The following is a 23,616-nucleotide window of genomic DNA, read 5'->3' on the forward strand; positions in this document are numbered from 1 at the left end:
AGTGTCCTATGTCCAGCTGGATACCTTCAATGCTCTCTCTGTTCTTTACTATGATATCTCCTCTCAGAGGTGACAAAACTCAGGGCTGATTGTAACTCAAACTGTGCTTGAAACACAGAAGACACTAATTTCTACACACACACACACAATCAGGAACTGGAAATTAAAAATGATCTGTATGAACATTTTCCTTTAACCATGTTTCTATACTGAAATGATAAGCTACTTCTCTGAGCTGGCTTGTAACAAATAGTCTTAACAGTTGACCCTTCCTTCCTCTGGTCGTGCCAGAGCCCTTGTTATCCAATAACTCCGCGTGGAAAAGAACATTAAGGAATATAGATTAGGAACTGGCTTATGCTTCCCACAGATATTCTGCCAGATGTCCTCTGTCAAGTCTCATGGATGGAATACCAGTTGCTGTGAAATGTAGAATTCAACATTATCCCCTGGAGCATTTTCATGTGAAGTATCATGAAACCAGAGTAAGCACTTCGTAAGTGAGTATACTTTTGTTCCAGTCCCAAATCCAAACTAGCACATTTACTTCCTTTGATCATCTGCCACTCTATTCAATGCAACTTTAGTGGGAGTTGCTGAAACCCACATACAAATACACACAACATGGACACGCATTAGTGGATTGTCTGAAGTTTGTGTAGCAGTGAGCCCTTTACACAAACGCAAATGCAGAATCTTGGTGTTAGTGACTCCTGCATACATGCACACACAGCCTTTACAGCAGCAAGTCATACACAGATAAATGGCACCTTGGCAACTATTCGCATTGGATAAATAGTTATGAAGCCACATAAACATTCATTTGGGCTAGTCTTCTTCCATTACAGACAAAATGATGAACGTTGTCCTTCATAAAAGCTGAGCCAAGTTTGAGTTCTACAAGTTCATTTTTATTTGTACAAGGTCTTGCACTGCCAGAAACCCTACTGCATCCACCTCCACTAATGCTTCCTCTGCCCGGCTATGTGTTGCATTCAAGGCCATCATCCTTATTTTCCATATACTTTTTAAAAAAAATATATACTCACCCCATTTTTGGAAATCACCAGCTACATACCCTTGAGTGTGTACTCAGTTCCTCAAATTCCCCCTCCGCAACACTCCTGCAATGATAGATCAATGTTTCACAGCCTTGTAGCTTGCCTAATCTCTTAAAAATATTTCACCTTCAAAACCTTCTGAAGATCAATAATTCCCCTTACGTTAATTTTCCTGTGCAAAATTTGTTTCTTATGTCAAGAGCCACATTTAAATACAAGCTTATCTATGCACAGCTGTCAGTCTGAAATTCTTGTAAAAATCAATGTTACACAAAGTATTAGATGTACACACAGACCCACAGTTAGTTTTGCGCACACTCGCAGTCTCTGCTATTGCAAGTTTGATTATAACATCTCATTAAAAGAGAAGCCCTTAACACATAACTGAAGCTACAGCATTTATTATAAGTGCCATCCATGCATATCACGACTGGCAGCAACAACTAATGACATTTGGTAGTATTTTACAGCAGTAAACTGATACAAAGGATAGTTGTGCATTTTTCTTTCAGCTAGGATTAATAAAACGTGCAGTAACAAAAAAATACAAACACTGAAACACTGACTGTAGAACAGCAGTACAGAGAAGAGCTGGTGCTGCACAAAATGATAATGATTTCATCATTATATACATCATAGATATGTACACATCACCCTTGGAATGCACAATATCAAAATACTCTGTATTCCTTTATAGAATAAAACCCTGGTCTCTGCCATGTCCCCCTTCCCACCCCAAAAAATAAAAGGACAATTTCAAAGACAAATATTTACAATTAAGCACATGAACACCACAACACTTTTTTTATTCATTTTTGTTTTAATGTGCCACAAAAGCCAACATTGCTTTTGTGATGCTGGAAAGAGGTCGATTCTCCTCCTGCCTGTAGCCTATATTCCAAAACTGCCAAAGTGTCCTCTTTACTGCAAATACATAGGGAGCTCTCACATAAGACAATGGCAGTGCATACAAGGGGAGATAAGCCAACTCCAAAAGAGGTTCAGACTCCTGTTCCAAGAAAACCTCATGAAGAAAACAGTTTCTGTCCAAGTCTTTAATGTGTAATTATCAGCAAATTCAAATTCTAATTGATTTAAAAAAAAATCATTTGGTTTCTGCAAGAAATCTGTCCATGCTGCCAGAGACAGCTACAAAGTTAAAAATAAAATACATTTACAACAGTCAAAAATGAAAAAAATCCTCAGAGGGATTATGACCCTCTGTCGTCACAACAGCTACCACTGCTGGGTTCCAGCACACTGCAAGTTGACTTCAAACTCTGAATGATGTGTTTTCAACAAGAGAGGTGTCAGAGGACAATTTTTTTCAAAAACCCATTTAAATGTACAACAGAATACAAACAAAAAATATTCATCAGGATTTTTGGAACAGAGGAATCCAACCTTGCTTATACCTTCTGAATGTTTCAACTCAAGTGCAAAGTAGGGGATGAGAAGAATGGGGTTTGCCTTACTTGGAATAAGATCCCTGCTTTTATCCACAGCACTGTAAATGAATAATCTACTTTTGAATTCACACAGCAAACGTCCCTTTACCAACTACCACCTTCCCTCCACAAGTGCCCCCCCCCCAACATACTACTAGTTGAAGCTGTGCTCAACATCAGCAGCAGTCACTAATGTAGTGATTCTGCCAACTGTTAATGGTAATTATCACAAACACTTTCTTTTAAAATTTACTTCATTCTTCTGTGAAAGTGAATATTTGGAGTCTCCCTTTCCACTCCTGCATTCAAGACCTGTTTTTAAATGCTTTTCATACAGACTGGCTCTCCCAAGTCATATATATGTTTAGCAACACTCAGTCTGAGAAAAGTTACTATATTTAAATTTATTCTCCCTCTTGCTTTCCTCAAGGCCTCATTTGCCTTGCCAATTGCTCTGTTACGGCCTGAAATCAAACCCAAAATGTTTTTGTTTTTTCCTCATTCTCCCTCCCTTCTGACCTCACTGCTTGTCAAACCACCGGTTGCCTGAGGAATGGCTGCAATCACCCAACCAAGACAAGCGAGTCCGAGTGACAGGACTCAGAAGCTTGCTGCTAGATAAACAAGCCCACATCCTTGCCTTTGACACAATTGCTGTCCTCTAACCATAGTGGAGCATTCTTTCCTCACTCCTTATCAAGGGAAGACTGATTCTACATTGACAGTCAATTAAACTTTTTAAAAAGGGTATAGGCTAACCTACATACTATATATCTGTTTCAATTTCAATGATTACTAATGTTTTATTAAAAATAGAATGCACCTTTTAAAGGTGGTCAGTAATATTTATAATCCTACATACTGTATTACAAAGTAGGCTGCCCTTTATGGCAGGCCCGTCAAATAGTGCAGCATTAAAATTTCTCTGATGTGCTGCCGCCTTCTGCTACTTAGATGATTCCGTAAATATATTTCTGAAACTATTTGCATTTTTTTCTCTTTTAAAACAGCAAGAACGTAACACTACATGCATAAAAAAATTTCCTAACAGCGCAGACTGCAAAACAAATTGATTATTTTCCAGGGGGATCTATAATGTATGTAGAGAGGGTTTATTTAGCCCTTTACTTTGTAACTCAAGCACACTGATCGAGGGATTAATCAATTCTTTCTTGCAACAGACTTTTAAACTACTAGATCTTGATTACTTCTACAACTTTAATTTTTTTTAAAAATAGTGGATGTACTAAACAATCCAGCAGTATTCAGGTAAGCTGGCGTCTTCCTCATAAAAGCTAAATTTCAAAAATATATATATTTTAAAAAAACATTCACAACATATTGGTCATTTTAATGCAATTTCATTTAAAAATGACTCAAACTAACTGGGGTTTTAAAGTACGCCAACATTTGTAAACAATGGGAGTCCAGCCAATGGCATGACTCTTACAATTAGATATCAGGCACTACCCAATGTCTTGATGGTTTCTCTTGTCTCCCAAAAGCGGGTAAAGCACATCCAATGGGTCAAAACCCCTACCTGCTTTGCAGGTCCCGGGTGACTGATGTGGAGATAAATGAAATTAGAAGAAGGAAAAAAAAATAAGCCATTCAACACATCAATTCCTCTCAGAGATGGGCTCTTGAAGCTTCTCGTCATTGATTCTGTAATTTCATCTAAAATCCAAATAGGATTAGTTGAGATAATTTGCCCAGACAACTGGCAGCTTCTATATAAAAAAAAATTAACTTCTTTAAAAAAAACTGTTCCAATATGCAGGAATGAGGGAGCTCAGGAGCAAGACACAACAGTATTTTTTCCAATTTTAAGTGTATACTTTAGTGGAGTTATGAGAGTTTACATTAGCTCTACTCTGTTCTCCGAGTACAGATTTGACATTCAGAATTTTACTAAAGAAAGCCACAATTTCCTTCATAAAAGCTACGTTTTCAGAAGCTACAAAACTGATTACATTACAAAATGGTTCCAGAGGAAGGGGAGAGAACAGTCGATTAAGAGAGTGTAGAAGGCAGTGCTGAGATGGAGAGCTGCACCATGGAAATGGAAAGAAATAAATTGCTTCAGGCATGCACAAGAGAAAAGAAGTTTACCAGTCAAGATTCAGATTTGTAAAAAGCAGCAAACAGTAAGGAGAGGGAACCAATACGAACCAATTGTCTAAAATCTGACCAGGAAACAAATCATTAATTAGTTTCAGTTCCAGGCAGATTTCCTCAAAATAGCACAGGGGTATTGCTGAGGCAATTTTTATTCCAAGTAAACTAACTTGTCCTGGAAATTTTACTGATCTTGCCTTCAGCCATGAGAGAAATAGCAGTTGAAAAAATATCTTGCACAATCCACCCATCCAAATACAAGTCACCAGACCCAGTGTCAGCCAAGACCTGAAAACAACCTGCCACAATCCAGTACTTCAATTCACAGGAGCAGGCAAGATGACTCTAACATTATTTTCTAAAACTCCTTCAAATTCACAGACATAAACATTAAGAACTTTTCAAAATTGTAAGTATCTACTCTGAATGAACAATTAACTTTAAGCATGTACACTGTAAACAGGGCTTTATTTAAATGGGCTAAAATTTCATTAAAAAACCGAAAACAAACGTTAAAAATCTGACTTGTGCCTGCCCTGTCATGCAAAACATTATCTACCAAGATCAAATGCAAAATCTTAAAAGTCAAATTTCTGATTTACATTGCATACAAAATAGTCAAATATCTTGTTCAGGGGTTAAGATCTTGACAATTAAGAAAAGTGCCTCAGTTATTCAATAACATACTAACACATCCCTCCAAGGGCTGAATTTGACGTCTACTTTCTTGCAAAATGGGCTGTGATATACATCTTGTCACCAGGTGGTGCCATTGCTTACTCCTGCATTGTATTTTGGGTAGATTGATAGCACTATTATAAAAACCTATCATCAAAATTTTGGCTTATCAAACACAATAGCAATTAATAAATTCTGTGAAAAGTTGCACAAATGCTCCAATTTGATTTATTTACAAATCAGGACACAGCTTGGAATCTTTGGCAAAGGATTTTGTTTGATCGCTGTTAAAATAAAACTTTCTTGAAGATGCCATTCAAGCTCTAGTCCTACTCAATCGGTCAAAGTACAGCGATAACTTTTCTGCTAATCTCCTTGTGCTGCGAAGTATCATCTTTAAGAAAAATAATTATGTTAGTAGCTGAAACTTGACATATTAGGACAAAAATCAAGCAGCAGAAGGGTTGGATGCAGGTTCCATGTAATATATTTTTATACCACAAATTTAGCTTACTTATTAGCAAGAATGGGAGATTTTTTTTTATTGTTCTTTGTAATGCAAACATTCACATCAATCTTTTCCCTCCTCCCAAAACCTTCATTAACTTTAAATACAAAAAGTGCACCAGCTGAGTCCTCCACTTCAGTGTATCTTGCCACAGCACAGCAAGCTTTATACAATTTCGTTATTCTGGCAACATTTTGTTTTGTTTTAATCCTTTAATGGAAACTCAGTAACTTTACCCTTTAAGCTAAAGTGCTAAACACTATCTGGGGCTTAAATGTACATTTAAAAAAAAGGATATTTCGTTGTAGTTGTGCTTAAGAAATGGCCAGTTTTAATACTACACATTTCCACCACTACCATGCCTCCAAACCACCCCCCCCCCTCCAGTTTTTGCTGATCTCTGTGGGGACAGCAGGTGATGTGTACGTGTGCATGTGGTGGTAAGAGGAGGAAGGGTCTGAAAAAAAAATCTAGGGTTTCTGCTCCTGATCACTATCCAGTAGTGTATCCACTATTCTTTAAGCAAAGTAGAGGTGCATGTGAAGACATTGAGGGAGAACATAATGACACCCACAGCAATAACAATTGCTAGTTATCAACATCTTGACCGCAGGGTCCAATTAGAGAGATACCAGAGGGCTTCTTGTGGCAGTGAAACTGTGCTTTCATAAAAATCGCAATTTCGCTGAAGAGCTCAGCCACACAACTCAAGAGAAACAAATGAGCACTGTTTGTGCTTAAGGAAATGTATTTATTTCACATCTCCAGTTAATACTCAAACTGCTTGGGTTTACCTCATTAAGTACCAATATAAAAGTGAAGTTAAAAAGCAGAAAATGTTTCAACTGCATTGCAAAGGCCCACATGAAACAAAGAGGTTAAGTGAGCCCTACAATTAGAATGAAATTGCTTGATCAAGAAATTAATGATGGATTGCAAATGGAACGTTAACCTACTTCTTTAAGTAGAAATGCTGCACATTTCTAGCATTTGAGTTTCCCCTTTTTCTTCTGCTTATTCAGTAGTCATGTGCGAAAAGGCAAAACATTTTAGCAATAATTGCTGAATCCTGATTATATAAGTAATAACACACAAACCTTGACCTGTACAACCTACAAGTCCATGAACAGTAAGCTTTTGTTAGCTTGCATTGAAGTGGTTTAAGTCTTCTTTGACTGAGTTAAAGCAGGTTATACTTCCCATTTGTATTACCCATTGCCAAAGAGTACAATGCAAACGTCCAGAGCAGAGAACCAGTAAGAAAATTTAAAAAATAAAAATTCCATGGCTGACCTTTGAGTTGTATGTTGATGCTTCTCTCTTCAACAGGACCCTACCCCAAATCAGCCCCCAACTCCCACTATTTTGCGACTGGAACAGGATTATAAGAACGGAGATGAAAACCAGCAGGAAAATACTGAAGTTGAAGCAAGAGCCAAAAAGACTTGCTAAGAGAATCGTCCTGCACTGCTGACAAGTCAGAAATTTTCCAATACAGCCAAAAGAAAGATAGAAAACTAAAATGAAGAGCTTAAGATTGCAGAGATTACAACTAAGTACAAATAAAGAACAGCACTCTTGCAGCTCACCTGGCTTGTGCAGAAGTAACTGCACTGTTTATAGAGTAGGAAAATTCAACTAAAAATGGTGCTTTCATCACAATCATTTTAAACTCAAAATGCTTTGAACCAATTTTTTGCAACCTGTCTTCCAAGAAGTCATAGCACTTCTAAAGAGGATAAAAAAATATTGAAGGCAGAATTAATGACCTTAAATCCCTGCTCTATGGTACACATCAGGATTCATACCATTCCTCATCTTGAATCAGGGCAGAAAATTGCTAAGTTCAATGCTCCAGTGAGCGAAGTCACTGTATTGGTATTCATGAACTATACACAGCCTCCATCTCAAGTCTAATACATCTACAAAGATTTAGTAAATCAAGCTTTTGCAGTAGGTAAACCTCTGCCATTAGATAGCCATAATTTCCCAGCAGCCTCTAATGACAAATTTGGGGCAACAGTGTGCCTGTCTATTGACATCTTTTACTCCTGGATCACCACGCTCACAAAATATAATAAAACACACTTAGTCACTGGCTTAAAAATGGGCACTGAATCCCTCAACTGCAAATGAGACGATAGGAAAGTAAGAGAAGCTGGAAGGCAAAAGAAAACCATGCACTAGCAAAAACAAATGTTCTGCTAGGAAGCACATATTCCATAAGTTATTACTGCCCTAATCTTGATACAGGCATGGATTTGACTTGAATCACAATTGAAAGTGTAAACCAAGAAAGGCTGTGCATCCATATATCAGTATTGCAGTCTGAAAGCACTATTTGATGGTGTAATGATTTTTTATATATATATAAAAGGGGGATGGAAATAATCAAGTAGGCACGGCTCCAGAAAGTGCATATATAAAAGCTCCAATTCATTAAAATCAAAAAAGTGAAAAAGGATGCAACACAAGTATTAAAAGCAGAATGGGATTCCTATAATGAAATTCTCATTTATCCACCACTGAACATGCAAAGCTGACAAATGCAATATCGGTTAACATACTTCCCCTGCAGCACCCCTCAAAGGGATACGATGCACTGCAGCCTTTTCCACCTTGGCCAGAGGAAAGAGGAAGGCAGTAACCAGTTTAGCTACTACTATGATCATATAACTTTTGGTAAAGCAAAAAGGGATGGTTAACATTTCATAAGATCGCACCATGCATGTGCTCTGTAGTCTGTGCTTCACTCCTTTGCATTTTAGTATGTGTGCGACTTGGAGACCACAAACTCGCCAGAAGTTGCTGAACATTCATCTCAGGATACTTCACTGGATTATAGCCACTACCAGTCAAAGAGAGGGACGGACTCCTTTGCCATCACAAAACGACATTTATCGCTGGGATTCTGACTAAAACCACATCAACACTTGGCACATAGTACCTGCAAACCCGAGTTTTGTGCTACCTTTGTGGTGAGATGTAGTAGCTTTATTAATAAGCATCCAGGTGGGACTTCAGGGGAGAATCCCAACAGTTCAGACTTGGAAGCTGGTGTTATGTGCACAAAAGCTGGGGATTCAAAGATAATGCAAGCCAAAGCAATGCAATCTTTGGAGCATTAGAACACTTTCCCCAGTTACCCTAGTATTGTCTTCAATACTAATCCTGGTACAGCAACTGGATTTTCAACAAAAATTGAGAGGTTTTTCTGCAGCACCATATTTAGACAAAATTCTCTGAAAAGAAACTCATTTTGTAAAAGATTTCCCTCCCAGCTACTGACCATACCCCTGGCTTCTCCTTGGAGAGACCATCTAGAAGCCAGCTTTCTGATCCCCTATCCATGTACGTTTCTTCCTATTGGAGTGTTTCCTCCAAATAAAACCACGCACAGGAGAGAAACTGCACTGAATGTACCATCCTTGCAGAACCTTAGATCATATCCGAGCCACATCATTCAGATGAGCAGTGCTCAGACACCAACCCTTAACACATCCCTTTGATTTAAAAAAAAATCTGTTCAGAGTTAGAAAAAGCTTCATTGCTTGTTACCGCTGCTCCACCGCTGAGGGGCCAACAGCTATCTCCACATTTCGGTAGTGACTGCAAGCAGAGGGCATGTTTCCCACCCACCCCCCTCAAAAAAAAGTACAGCTCTCTTGCAGAGTGGTGGTGGGGCCGTGTCCAGGCAGCAGTCCAGCGATTGTGGCCAGCAATGGCCGACACAAATAAGCAAGAAGCTAAAAGAACATCCGAGTCACATTGACAGGCTTGTCCTTAGAAAGAAAAATTAGACAATGGAATCCCAGTCGAAATCATCCTGGATATCGTCTGCAGGGTTGTGATGTTGGGACATCGGTCTGTGCATTGGAAAGCTGGAAGGCGACATCATGTGTTGCTGGTTCATTCCTGCATGGTGCCCTGCTGAGCAAAAACACAGTAAAAGTTTAATACACAAACAAAAGGAAGGACTGAGTTTTGTGTTTGTGTAACATCAGCTATTTAACATTTTCAAATTATATTGCAGATGCTGTAAATTTGAATGTCTTTACCCAGCTAGAGTTACACAGCAAGAGGTACAACAGTTTGCAGCAGGTAAAGGAACCCTTCAAATCCTACCCATCACAGATTTCAACAGCAAGTCTACTCACACCATACATTAATTCACTTAAATCTATTACCTATCATAAGTCACAAATCTGGTTTGCCATTAGATATTTTGCACAAACTTCATCTTGCACATCCAAGGTAGCTGTGACTAAGGAAAAGCTCATCGAGCTGAAAATGAGTAGTTCAAACTCAATTCCTGGTGTCATTAAAAATCTTAGTGGCATAATGCCCAAGTTAGCTATAACTACTCTTGCATTATTCATCAAGTTCTGCTTGACCTTGTAGCTCGAGTTTTTGGGAGGGATGTGTCAGGTACATTCTTACAACAAACCATGCTCATAGTCTAGTATTAGCAGCTCACTATGCTTGAAGACTCTACACTGTGATTATACTCAGCCCATTAAAAGAAACTGTCAGAGCAAGCAACTTACTTTAGATTTTATTTCTTATTTTATATAGAAAAACAAAATCCCTCCTCCTATATGCAAGATTTAGGAAGCTGAAGTTGCACAAGACCCTTGAGGAATAAAAAGGAAGCAGGAAAGAACTTAAAGAAGTAGGAAGGCTAAAAGGTGACACGTCCTTGGCATGTAGGATTAAGGAGAACCCCAAGGCATTTTATACAAATATTAGGAGCAAGGAGGTAGCTAGCGAAAGGGTCAGTCCACTCAAGGACAAAAGGAGGGAATTTGTGTGTGGAGCTAGAGGAAGTGAGTGAGGTCCTTACCCAGTACTTTGCATCTGTATTCACCAAGGACATGGATGATGGCGAGGATCAGGGAGGGGTATGCTGATATTCTAGGGCATGTTGATATTAGGAAGGTGGTGCTGTCAGATTGCTTAGGACCTGATGTTATGAACCCCAGGATACTGGGGGAGGGAGGGTAAGAGATTGCTGGGGCTTTAACTGAGATCTTTGTATCCTCTTTAGCCATGGGCAAGATCCCAGAAGACTGGAGAATAGCCAATGTCGTTCTTTTGTTTAAGAAAGGCAACGGGGATGAGCCACAAAATGACAAGCCAGTGAGGTACATCAGTGGTACGGAAATTAGCAGAGACGATTCTTAGGAACAGGACTTGTTCATATTTAGAAAAGCATGTACCTGTGCTGCACTTTTCTGTGTTTTAACTGTAAGGAAACTGCAGATACAGGAAAAACAAAATGCTGGAAATACTCAGATCAGGCAGCATCTATAGAGAGAGAAACAGTTAAACCCTCAGGTTAACAACCCTTCACGGACCTGAAAGTTTTACTGTTTCGTTCTCTAGAGATGCTGCCTGACCTGCTAAGTATTTCCAACATCATTTTTATTTCTTTCTCATGGAATTTATTTCTTCTCCCTCCTGAGAGGAATTCCATAGGAGAAAACTGCCTCATTCAATGCCCACATGATCAAAGTGCTGGCAAGCTATCTTACTGCAGTAAGCATCACACAGGGACTTTGCAGCAAGATTGCGAATACCGACCAAGATAAAACATTAGCTCTTATATCAAGGATACTAATCATATCCCATCTGTCCCACCTTTGATTAAGCAACTCAACAAAGAATAGTGACTTAACATAGAAGCCTTCTCCTTTAGAATTTTCAATTCTAATCATTATCCAGTGACCTGTGCTTTGGCTTATGTTTGAACTATCCATCACTCTAGCCCAGCTCATTGGAACAGGCAACACAGTAGGATTCTGACTTTGTATTCTAGGCCAGAAAGTACAAGGAAGTTGTACTGCATCTGTTTTTGAGATTGCATACACAATGAATATGTGGCTTGGAAGAATCAATATCATTGGATATGCTCTACCTGAAAGTCTGACCAATTGGTGAAATGAGCACCGAGTGTGATTATGAAATTAAATTTAGGAACTGGGAAATATCATTGTGCCCAAAAGAATAGATTTTATTTGTCCATCTGTCTTCTCACATCTCCCAATCCCTTGAATTGCATACAAATAGTCTTGAATCCATTTCTAGTATCCACTGTAACATCTTCCTGGGGAATTTGCTTACAACTATTAAAGTATGAAAAACATTCACCAGTTCTCTTAATCTAAACATATTATAAAATACATGTCCCTTAGTATTTTAGCATTTCACCACAATGTATAACTGTGGAAAAATTGGACTTTTTTTAAACTCATAGAATTTTGTATCATAGGATATCATTTAACCTGTTGTGCACATGCGGGATCTCAGAGTTGTCCAGTTTGTCCTCTTGCCAAAATTGTTCTCCTCCACCCCAAAAATTCATCCATTTAAAAAGCTACTATAGATTTCCACAATTACTTTGATCAGACATATGAAAGTTCAGTCTCTCAAAGCTTCCTAGCTTCCGTGCACTTTTAAAAACTTCAGAAAAATACCCTGCTAAAAGCTAAAGTTTCATAACTGCAGATATCAAGATAGTCTTTTAAATTATCACCCTGAACTTGCATGGAACATTTTCTCCACTGCAAGTGAAAATATCACATTACACAGGAGGCTCCTGAAAGGCTAGAAAGAGAAAATGATTAAAGCATGCAATGGAATTTTAAGAAAATGTTTTCTTCCCGTATCACTGGTGTAAAGGTTAAATCATCATAATCCTTTTTATTTGTTCACAGGATCCTGACATCCCTAGTCAGGCCAGCACTTACTACTTGTCCCTAGCTGCTCTTGAGAAAATGGTAGTGAGTCACTATCTTGAATTTGAAAAAGAAGAATTCCCACAGTAGTCAGGCAGGGAGTTTCAGATTTGGACCTAGCAACAATGTAGGAACAGTTGTACATTTTAATGTCAGGTTGGTGTGTGATTTAGGACCTTTAGGTGGTGGAATGGAAGATGCTGTGAAAGAAGTTTGGCAAGCAGCTGCAGTCCCTATGAAAGGATGGCAGAACGTGCACCAGTTGTGGAAGGAGTGATTGGTTAAGATGGTGGACGGGGTGCCAGCCAGTGGGCAGTTGTGTCTTGGATTGAGTCAAGCTTCAAGTGTTGTTGGAGTTGCACTCATCCAGGCAGATGGAAATTATTCCATCACATTACTTGTACCTTCCAGAGGACATCTTCAAGAGCAGTGCCTCAAGATGGTGGAATCCATCATTAAGGACCCTCACCATCTGGGTGATGCCCTCTTCTTGTTACTACCATTGGGGAGGAGGTACAGGACCCTGAAGACCCACACTCAATGATTTAGGAACAGCTTCTTCCCTTCTGTCATCAGATTTCTGAATGGTCTATGAACATTACCTCATTATTCCTTTTTATTTACACTATTTTTGTAATTTATAGATGTTTATGTCTTTGCACTGTACTGCTGCTGCAAAACAACAAATTTCACATCATATGTCAGTGATAATAAATTTGATTCTGATTCAGATGATGAAAGGCTTTGTGCAGAAGAGTCAGATCATCAACCTACAATGTGACTATAGCCTGCATAAGCTAGATGATTTCCAATGAAGTGAGCTAAAAATCGGAGGAAATACCAAAAAGACGTTAAGCAGTTGTAGGTGAGATTACTCCTCACTGCTGCTCATAGAACAGCACTGGCTGAAGCAGGGAATAACAAAGCCCTGATCTTGAAATTCCACAGCACAGGTAAGCAGAAAGTCAGAGAGAGATGTCTATTTCAAAGGCAACAAATTTAGAATTAAAAGTTCAAGTGGGTCATTTTCACTGATGCCCTGCATCCTGTCATCCCCTTCCAATATCAATGGACCCAAGATCAGCATAACAGTAGATTCCTCCTTCCGAACATTAGTCTAGGTTTTGGCTGCTGAGTTAAAACCAAAGCTCACCCAACCGAGAAAGTACAATGGAAGACAATAATATTATCAGGTCAGCCAGGATTACAACATTTTGGCTTTTTGGCCCATTGCATCCATGCCAGCTACTTGACCTAATCCTACTATACAGCATTTGATCTTTGGCCCTGTTGGTCACTACTCTTCAAGTAAGTGTTCTACCTCTATTATCCTTTCAGGCTGTGAGTTTTAGACCCCACCTGCCCCCCACCCTCATCACCCTCTGGATGAAAAAATATTTCTTCATCTCCCCTCTAATCCTACCAATGATTCTAAATCCATGCCCCCTACTTGGAACACTTAGCAATTAGATCCTGCCTATTTATGCTTTCTTGGCCCCTCAATTTTATACACTTCAGATAATTCTCCGTTCAACCTCCTGTGTTCCAAAGAAAACTCCTTGACCTTTACCATAGCCTTGGAGAGGGATAGGAGCAGACAGTATGGGAAAGTATTTAACTGGTGGAGGGGGAATTATGATGCTATTAGGCAGGAACTTGGGAGCGTAAATTGGGAACAGATGTTCTTGGGGAAGTGCACAGCCGAAATGTGGAGGTTGTTTAAGGAATACTTGCATGGGGCTCTGGATAAGTTTGTCTCATTGAGGCAGGGTAAGGATGGTAGAGTGAAGGAACCGTGGTTGACAGCAGATGTAGAATATCTTGTCAAGAGGAAGAAAGAAGCTTACCCAAGGTTTAGAAAGCATGGATCAGACAGGGCTCTGGAGAGTTACAAGGTAGCCAGGAGGGAGCTTAAGAATGGACTTAGGAGAGCTAGAAGGGGGCATAAGAAGTCCTTAGTAAGTAGGATCAAGGAAAACCCAAAGGCGTTCTACACGTATGTGAAGAGTAAGAGAATGACTAGAGTGAGGGTTGGACCGATCAGGGATAAAAGAGGAAACATGTGCCTGGAGTCAGAAGAGGTAGGGAGGTCCTTAATGAATACTTTGCTTCGGTATTCACCAGAGAGAGAGACCTTGACATTTGAGAGGATGGCATATGTCAGACTGATATGCTAGGACATGTCGATGTGAGGAAGGAGGATGTGCTGGAACTTTTGATAAGTCACTGGGGCCGGATGGGATATATCCAAGGTTATTACGGGAAGCTAGGGAAGAGATTGCTGTACCTTTGGTGACAATCTTTGCATCCTCACTGGCCACAGGAGTAGTGCCAGATAATTGGAGGGTGGCAAATGTTGTTCCTTTGTTTAAGGGAGTAGGGATAACCCTGGGAATTACAGACAAGTGAGTCTTACTTCAGTGGTGGGCAAATTACTGGAGAAGATTCTCAGAGACAGGATATATGGGCATTTAGAGAAGCACAGGCTGATTAGGGACAGTCAACATGGCTGTGTGACTTTGAGGATGTGACAAAACACATTGATGAAGGTAGAGCAGTGGATGTGGTGTACATGGACTGTAGTAAGGTGTTTGATAAGGTTCCTCATGGAAGGCTTATCCAGAAAGTCAGGAGGCTTGGGATCCAGGGAAACTTTGCTGTGTGGATTCAGAATTGGCTTGCCCATAGAAGACAGAGGGTGGTGGTAGATGGAGCGTATTCTGCCTGGTCGGTGACCAGTGGTGTTCCACAGGGATCTGTTCTGGGACAGCTGCTCTTTATGATTTTTATAAATGACTTGGATGAGGATGTGGAAGGGTGGGTTAGTAAGTTTGCTGATGATACAAAGGCTGGCAGTGTTGTGGATAGTGTAGAAGGTTGCTGTAGATTACAACAAGATCTTGATAGAATGCAGAGCTGGGCTGAGAAGTGGCAGATGGTGTTCAACCTGGATAAGTGTGAAGTGATACACTTCGGGAGATTGAATTTGAAGGCAGAATACAAGGTTAATGGCAGGACTCTTTACAGTGTGGAGGAACAGAGGGATCTTGGGGTCCACGTCCATAGATCCCTCAAGGTTGCCACGCAGGTCGATAGGGTTGTTAAGAAGGCGTATGGTGCATTGGCCTTCATTAGTCGGAGTATTAAGTTCAAGAGCTGTGAGGTGATGTTGCAGCTCTATAGAACTCTGGTCAAACCACACTTGGAGTATTGTGTTCAGTTCTGGTTGCCTCATTATAGGAAGGATGTGGAAGCTTTGGAGAAGTTGCAGAGGAGATTTACCAGGATGTTGCCTGGATTGGAGAGCATGTCTTATGAGGATAGGTTGAGCGAGCTAGGGCTTTTCTCTTTGGAGAGGAGGAGGATGAGAGGTGACTTGATGGAGGAGTACAAGATGATAAGAGGCATAGAACGAGTGGACAGTCAGAGACTTTTTCCCAGTGCAACAATGGCTAACACGAGGGGACATAATTTTAAGGTGATTGGAGGAAGGTATAAGGGGGATGTCAGGGCTAAGTTTTTTTTTAAAAGCACAGTTGTGGGTGCGTGGAACACACTGTCGGCAGAGATTGTGGGGGCAGATACATTAGGGACATTTAAGAGACTCTTAGATAGACACATGCATGATAGAAAAATAGGGGGCTATGTGGGAGGGAAGGGTTAGATAGATCTTAGAGCAGGATAAAATGTCGGCACAACATTGTGGGCCAAAGGGCCTGTACTGTGCTGTAGTGTTCAATGTTCTATGTTTTAAAACAATTTTAGTCTATTCAACCTTTTTAGATCTGACAACATCCTTATAAATCTCCTTACAACCTCTCCTGTGCAATCATATCTTTCCTGTGTCAGAGCTGAATATATTCATTCTGCAGCTTAAGCATTGTACCCAACTCCAGCACATTATTCCTATTCTTATTTTCTGCATTTCAAGGTTCCTCTTTCTCCATGTTCCTCAATATCTACAGTTTACTACAAGTTCACTTGCCTTGTTATAGCTCTCAAAATTACTTCACACTCCTCTGGATTGAATTATATATGGTATATTTCTGCCCAAATGGCCAGACCATCCATATCTTCTTGAAGATGGAAGAATTCCTCCTCTTCTAAAAGCCACACAACCAATTTTGTACCATCTGTAAGCTTTTCTAATGTCCCTTCATTTCTGTCTAAATCATTTAAAAAATTTAACAATCAGCAAATTCTGCGCTTCATAGAATTCCACTGGTAACAAACTGCCAGTCATAAAAAACAAGCAATCATTATCCTCTGCTTCCTGCCACCAAGCCGATTTTGAATCCAATTTGCCACCGTACCTTGGATCACAGGATTCTGTTTTAACCAGCCTGCCTTAAAGGACTTGTCAAAAGCTTTGCTGAAATTCAGACAACATCAAACAAAATCCTTTTATTGATCTTCTTTGTTACTTCCTCAAAAAATTCAAGCACGTTAGTTGGATATGACTTTCCCCTGACTAATCCAGTCCTGAGATTAATCTAAGCGAAAGCTTATACTGTCCCTCAAATGATTACAAAAACTTCTCCACTACTGAAGTTAAGCCATTTGGCCTCTAATTACTCCGTTTATCCTTTCCTTTTTTTTTTAAGTATGGTACATTACAGTCCTCTCCTTATCGGCAGAGATGATTGAAAAATTATGGTCAAAGATTGCAATTTTCTCCCATGTTTCTCTTAACAGTTCGGGACACATTTAATTTGGGCCACTAATTTACCCATTTTCAAAGATGATAATCTCAATACTACTACTTTTACAATGCTTTTCTTGTACAATATTTCATGTTATATAATATTTAACTATAACATTGGATTCATTCTCTTTTATAAGAGACAGATGGAAAACATTAAACATAAACCCTACCTCAACACGCAGGTTATGCCTTTGGCTCCTGATTCCTTAGAATCTGCTACTCTTCCCTTTGTCATCCTCTTGCTTTTCGTGAACACATTAAACATCTGTTTTCTTAGATTTTATTCGCCAGTACTACGTCATGCCTCTATTTACTTCCTTACTTCTCTCTCAACTTCACTCCTGACTTTCTATATTCTTCTAATGTGGCAAGTTCTCTAAATATGATATGACATGACCTTCCCTTTTTTACCTTATCCAACCTTGCTGCACCCCTTTCCTTGTTACCCAAGGGACTCTAGATTCAGTAGTACTGCACAATAGTACTGCCCTTCTTTACCCCAAATTTTTTGCTCCAGACACTTAGCAACAAGTAATGGGTTCCAGTCCACTTTTGCTAAATCACTTCTCAGTCTAGCAAAATTGGCAAGACCCCAAGTTAGAACTTTTACTCCTATTTTATCTTTGTCCCTTCAAATAACTATGCTAAATCTAGCTGAATTATCACTAACATAAAAATGCTCTCCCTTCTGGCCAGCCTTATTCCTTAAATCTCAAAGCAGAATTTCACCACTCCACTCAACTTTGATGGGCTTGCTACATATTGGCTAAGAAAATTTTTCCTGAATTTAGGAATTCTTTGCCTGCTATATTTTTTTTAAATTATAAAACACCAACTATCTCAATTTAATACTTGCTTAACTAAAATCTACACTTCACCTCCCATTAGCACTTTACCATTTTGGCACACTTTTACACATTTGCGTTTGCCTGCAAATTTGCTTAATCAACTCCCCTTGAACAGTTTGGAGGTCTATAATATAATACTAACAGTGTGACTGCCCTTTTGCTGTTTTTCATTTTCATCCACTTCGTTTAGCTTTATTTGATGATCTTTCTAACACACCACCCCTCTTCTTAGCAATGATCATTTCTTGAACAAATATTGCCATTCCTTCTTTACTTTTGAAAAGCCCCTAATCAGAATAGGTTGCTATTTCTGCCCCTCTTTAAATCAAGTTTCTGTAACAGTTGCACCATCATATTTTCACATTTCAGTGTTTTCAACTAATTTGCTCACAGACTCCTCACATTTACATGAGGCTCTTCTGTCAATTTTACATGCTTTATTTGTCCTGCCTTCCAAAATCTCTCATTTACTTTTTTACCTTACATTTTCAGATCTGTAAACTCATTAAAACCTGCCTCAACAGCACAAGCAGATCTGCCTCTGAGGATATTGGTTCTTGCTGTGTTGAGGAGCAACCAAACTGACCTACACAGTTCCAACACTCCCCAGAATTTGCCATAAGGTCCCAAAAATCCGAAGCCTTCAATCGTGCACATTCACCTTTGCCGCACATTCACCTTTGCCGCACATTCACATGTACTATTCTCTTCTTTCTTTACTCAGTGGTGAGAAGCACAAAGAGTAATCAGGAGATTATAACTTTTGAGATCCTGCTTCTCAATCTCTTTCCCAACTCTAAAAACTCTGCTTGCAGGATCTCATTCCATTTTTGACCTTCATCATTGGTACCTACATGGATCACAACCTTTTGTTGTCCACAAATCATCTCCAGAATTACCTGCAGTCTCTCTGTGATGTCCTTGAAGCTGGCACATATCCTCCTTGAATCACTCCTGCAACCACAGAAACAACTACAGAATTTCCAATAATTATGGCTCTCTTGAATTTTCTCCTCCCTCCCTGAACAGCTGAGCCACACACGGTGCTGTGGTCTTCGTTCTGTCTGTATTCCCCAAGGGAATCCTCTCCAACATCAACTTCCATATTGAACGCTGGTTGGAGTGCAAACTGCCTGGGAGACCTTATGAAAAAATTGCTTGTGTTTAATGCCTTTCTAGCAGTGATCCAGTTTCCTTGCACCTGCATTCACATGAGCTGTGAGAAAACCACCTACAAAACACTCAACTTCATGGACTATAATGATGTAATCTGCTGCTCAAGCCCCAAAGCCATAAATCTGGTCTTCTCACATAGTGTGGGATGTGCATTCCACAGATCTGAGGTTTCCCAATGCTCAATATTACATAAACAGGTAAATAAAAGACTTAAAATATGTTATTATTTTCTTTTTTTACTTACCCCAATTGAATTTAATTCCCCATTTCTACGTTTAAACCAAATGCTTGTTACAACTCAATAATTTTGTCTCCTATGCCTCTTAAAATGTTATTTAAATGCAAATCTTTCTAGCCCTCATACAAGAATTAAATTTCATTCAATCTTTGGAGCAGGGTCTTTAAACAATACATTTTCTAGCACTTCTACTACAAAAAATTCAATGAACAAAATCTGACACTGAGCTAAATTAAAACAAGGATTATTAGAACAGGAAACGTCACAAGTTTCAGGAACATCTCAAATGAGGAAAGAACAGAGGGACAGAGATTTAGTGAGGAACTCCAAAGCTCAGGCCCTGGCAGGTAAAGGAGGGCTGCTATACATAAACTGACTCAGTTTGAGGACCACCAAGAGACCAGTATGAGAGGGAGTTATAGGGAGAGAGAAATGGGCAAGGCCATAGAGTACCTGAAGATAATGATGTAGATTTTAAAATCAAGGTGTTGCTTATACAAAAAACAATGTAGGTCAGCAAGATGATGGGTGACTAGAACAGGGTGTTAATCAGAACACATCACGAAAATGCAACACAAAATTAAAACAAATTTTCTGATAACACATGGATGTGTTAGAATCATAAGAGTACTACAGCACAGAAACAGGCCCTTTGACCCATCGAGTCCATGCCAACCTGATCTTCTTCCTAGTCCCATTGACCTGCACCCAGAACATATCCCTCCAAACCCCTCCCATCCATGTACCTATCCAAACTTCTCTTAAATGTTACAATTGAACCCGCATCTACCACTTCCACTGGCAGCTCATTCCACACTCACACCACCCTGAGTGAAGAAGTTTCCCCTCAGATTCCCCTTAAATATTTCACCTTTCACCCTAAGCCTACGACCTCTAGTTCTAGTCTCACCCAACCCGAGGGGAAAAAGCCTGCATGCAGTAGAGGGGTGGCATGGTAGCGTAACGGTTAGCATAACGCTATTACAGCGCCAGTGACCCGGGTTCAATTCCGGCCGCTGTCTGTAAGGAGTTTGTATGTTCTCCATGTGTCTGCGTGGGTTTCCTCAGGGTGCTCCCGTTGCATTCCACATTCCAAAGACGTATGGGTTAAGAGCTGTGGGCATGCTATGTTGGCGTCAGAAGTGTATAAGATCTCCCCTCATTCTCCTGCACTCCAGAGAATAAAGTCCTAACCTATTCAACCTTTCCCTGTAACTCAGGTCCTCAAGTCCCGGTAACATCCTTGTAAATTTTCTCTGCACTCTTTCAAGCTTATTGATATCTTTCCTGTAGGTAAGTGACCAGAACTGCACACAATACTCTGTATCCAGCTTCAAAGTCTTGTACAAATTCAGCATACCATCCCAACTCCCATACTCAATGCCCTGATTTATGAAGGCCAATGTGCCAAAAGCTCTCTTTACAACCCTATCAACCTGTGACCCACTTTCAAGGAATTACTGACCTGTATTCCCAGGGTCCTTTTGTTCTACCGCACACCTCAGAGCCCTACCATTCACCGTGCAAGTCTTACCCTGGTTTGTCCTCCCAAAGTGCAACACCTCACACTTGTCTGCATTAAATTCCATTTGTCATTTTTCAGCCCATTATCCAAGCTGGTCAAGATCACGCTGCAAGCTTTGATAGCTTTCCTCACTGTCCACTATGCCCCCAATCTTGGTGTCATCTGCAAATTTGCTGATCCAGTTTACCACATTATCATCTAAACCATTAACATAGATGATAAACAACAGACCCAGCACCGATCACTGTGGCACACAACTAGTCACAGGCCTCCAGTCAGAGAGACAACTATCTATTACCACTCTCTGGCTTCTCCCGCTAAGCCAATGTTGAATCCAATTGGTTACTTCATCCTGAATGCCAAGCAACTTATCCTTCTGGACCAGCCTCCCATGCAGGACTTTGTCAAAGGCCTTAGCTGAAGTCCATACAGACAATATCCACCATTTTTCCTTCATCGACCTTCTTGGTAACTTTCTCGAAAAGCTCGAAGATTTGTTAAACATAACCTACCACGCACAAAGCCATGTTGACTATCCCTAATCAGGCCCTGTCTATCCAAACACATATATCCTGTGCCTTAGAATACCTTCCAATAATTTACCCACGACTGACGTCAGGCTCACCAGCCTATAATTTCCCAGTTTATTCTTAGAGCCTTTCTTGAACAATGAACAACATTAGCTGTCCTCCATTCCTCCGGCACCTCACCCATGGCTAAGGACATTTTAAATATCTCTGCCAGGGCCCCTGCAATTTCTGCACCAGCCTCCCACAAGGTCTGAGGGAATATCTTGTCAGGCCCTGGAATATTTATCCACCTTCATTCGCCTTAAAACAGCCAGCACCTCCTTTTCCATAATCTGGATAAGGTCCATGACCTCACTACTCTTTTGCCTCAGTTCTATAGTCTCTGTGTCTGTCTCCAGTGTAAATATGGATGCAAGAAATTAATTTAAGATCTCTCCCATCTCTTTTGGCTTCATGCATAGATGACCACACTGATCTTCAAGAGGACCAGTTTTGTCCCTTGCTACTCTATTGCTCTTAATATAGCTATAGTTATTGTTTTTACCCTGTACTACCTCAATGCACTGTGTAATGAATTGATCTGTATGAACCGTATGCAAGACAAGTTTTTTTTTACTGTACCTTGGTACACAAGATCACAAGACAAAGGAACAGAAGCAGGCCATTCGGCCCATCGAGTCTGCTCCATGAACTAACCTAATACTATTCCTATCTAGCCCCAATTTCCAGACGTATCCCCACATCCCTTGATACCTTGACTAATTAGATACCTATCTCCCCCTTAAATGCCTCCAATGATCGGGCTTCCACAGCCATACATGGCAAAGAATTCCATAATTTCACTACCCACTGGCTAAAGAAACTTCTCCTCGTCTCTGTTTTAAACCGGTACCCTCTAATTCTAAGATTGTGCCCTCTGGTCCTGGACTCACCCACCAAGGGAAACAGCTTAGCCACATCTACTCTGTCCAGTCCTTTCAACATTTTAAATGTTTCTATGAGGTCCCCTCTCATTCCTGTACTCCAGTGAGTATAGTTCAAGAGCCGACAAACACTCATCATATGTAAGCCCTTTCGTTCCGGGAATCATCCTCGTAAATCTTTTCTGAACCCTCTCCAACATCAGTACCTCCTTCCTAAGATATGGGGCCCAAAACTGCACACAGGGCCCTGTAGAGCCACTTCCCTCCTTTTATACACTATACCTCTCAAAATGAATGCCAACATAGCACTCGCTTTCCTTACCGCCGATCTGACCTGGTGGTTAACCCTTAGGGTATCCTGCACGAGTACCCCCCCCGAGTCCCTTTGTACTTCTATACTTTGAATTTTCTCTCCTTCTAGATAATAATCTGCCCGTTTATTTCTTTTTCCAAAGTGTGCAATGGCACATTTCTCAACATTGAATCTCATCTGCCATTTCTTTGCCCATTCCCCTAAACTATCTAAGCCTCTCTGCAACCTTCCTGTTTCTTCAATACTCCCTACTCCTCCAACTATCTTGGTGTTATCTTCAAACTTAGCCACAAAACCATTTACTCCATCATCCAAATCATTAATGTACAAAGTAAAAAGAAGCGGCCCCAACACCGACCCCTGCGGAACAGCACTAGTAACCGGTAGCCAACCAGAACAAGATCCTTCTATTCCCACCCTTTGCTTTCTGCCTACCAATGCTCCATCCATTCTAATATCCTTCCTGTAATTCTATGGGCTCTCATCTTAGTAATCAGCCTCTTGTGTGGCACCTTGTCGAAGGCCTTTTGAAAGTCTAAATACACAACATCCACAGCCTCTCCCTTATCCACCCTACCTGAGATTTCCTCAAAAAACTCCAATAGATTGGTCAAGCAGGATCTTCCCTTCACGAAACCATGCTGGCTTGGACCTATCTTGCCTTGCACCTCTAGGTATTCCATAACCTCATCCTTGAGGATAGATTCCAATATCTTTCCCACCACCGATGTCAGACTAATAGGTCTGTAATTTCCTTTATGCTGCCTCCCACCTTTCTTATACAGCAGAACTACATTTGCCACCCTCC

At 40.2% G+C, this 23,616-nt stretch overlaps 1 protein-coding gene across 6 annotated transcripts in view; it reads right to left on the bottom strand.

The window, feature by feature from the left end:
- Positions 1-1,378: 1,378 nt before the first annotated feature.
- The window catches only part of foxj3 (forkhead box J3), a 113,113-nt gene continuing 90,875 nt past the window's right edge, over positions 1,379-23,616 (bottom strand). For 3 of the 6 annotated variants that reach the window (XM_052039317.1, XM_052039315.1, XM_052039313.1), the window contains one exon: positions 1,379-9,740. In XM_052039317.1, the coding sequence (XP_051895277.1) occupies positions 9,610-9,740 (131 nt within the window). In that variant the 3' untranslated portion in view covers positions 1,379-9,609. Of the gene's footprint in view, positions 9,744-23,616 lie in introns of all 6 variants that reach the window. The other 3 variants (XM_052039316.1, XM_052039314.1, XM_052039312.1) reach the window with 1 other exon arrangement.

Source organism: Pristis pectinata, chromosome 26, assembly GCF_009764475.1.
Source record: "Pristis pectinata isolate sPriPec2 chromosome 26, sPriPec2.1.pri, whole genome shotgun sequence".
In the NCBI taxonomy this organism is placed as follows: domain Eukaryota; kingdom Metazoa; phylum Chordata; class Chondrichthyes; order Rhinopristiformes; family Pristidae; genus Pristis; species Pristis pectinata.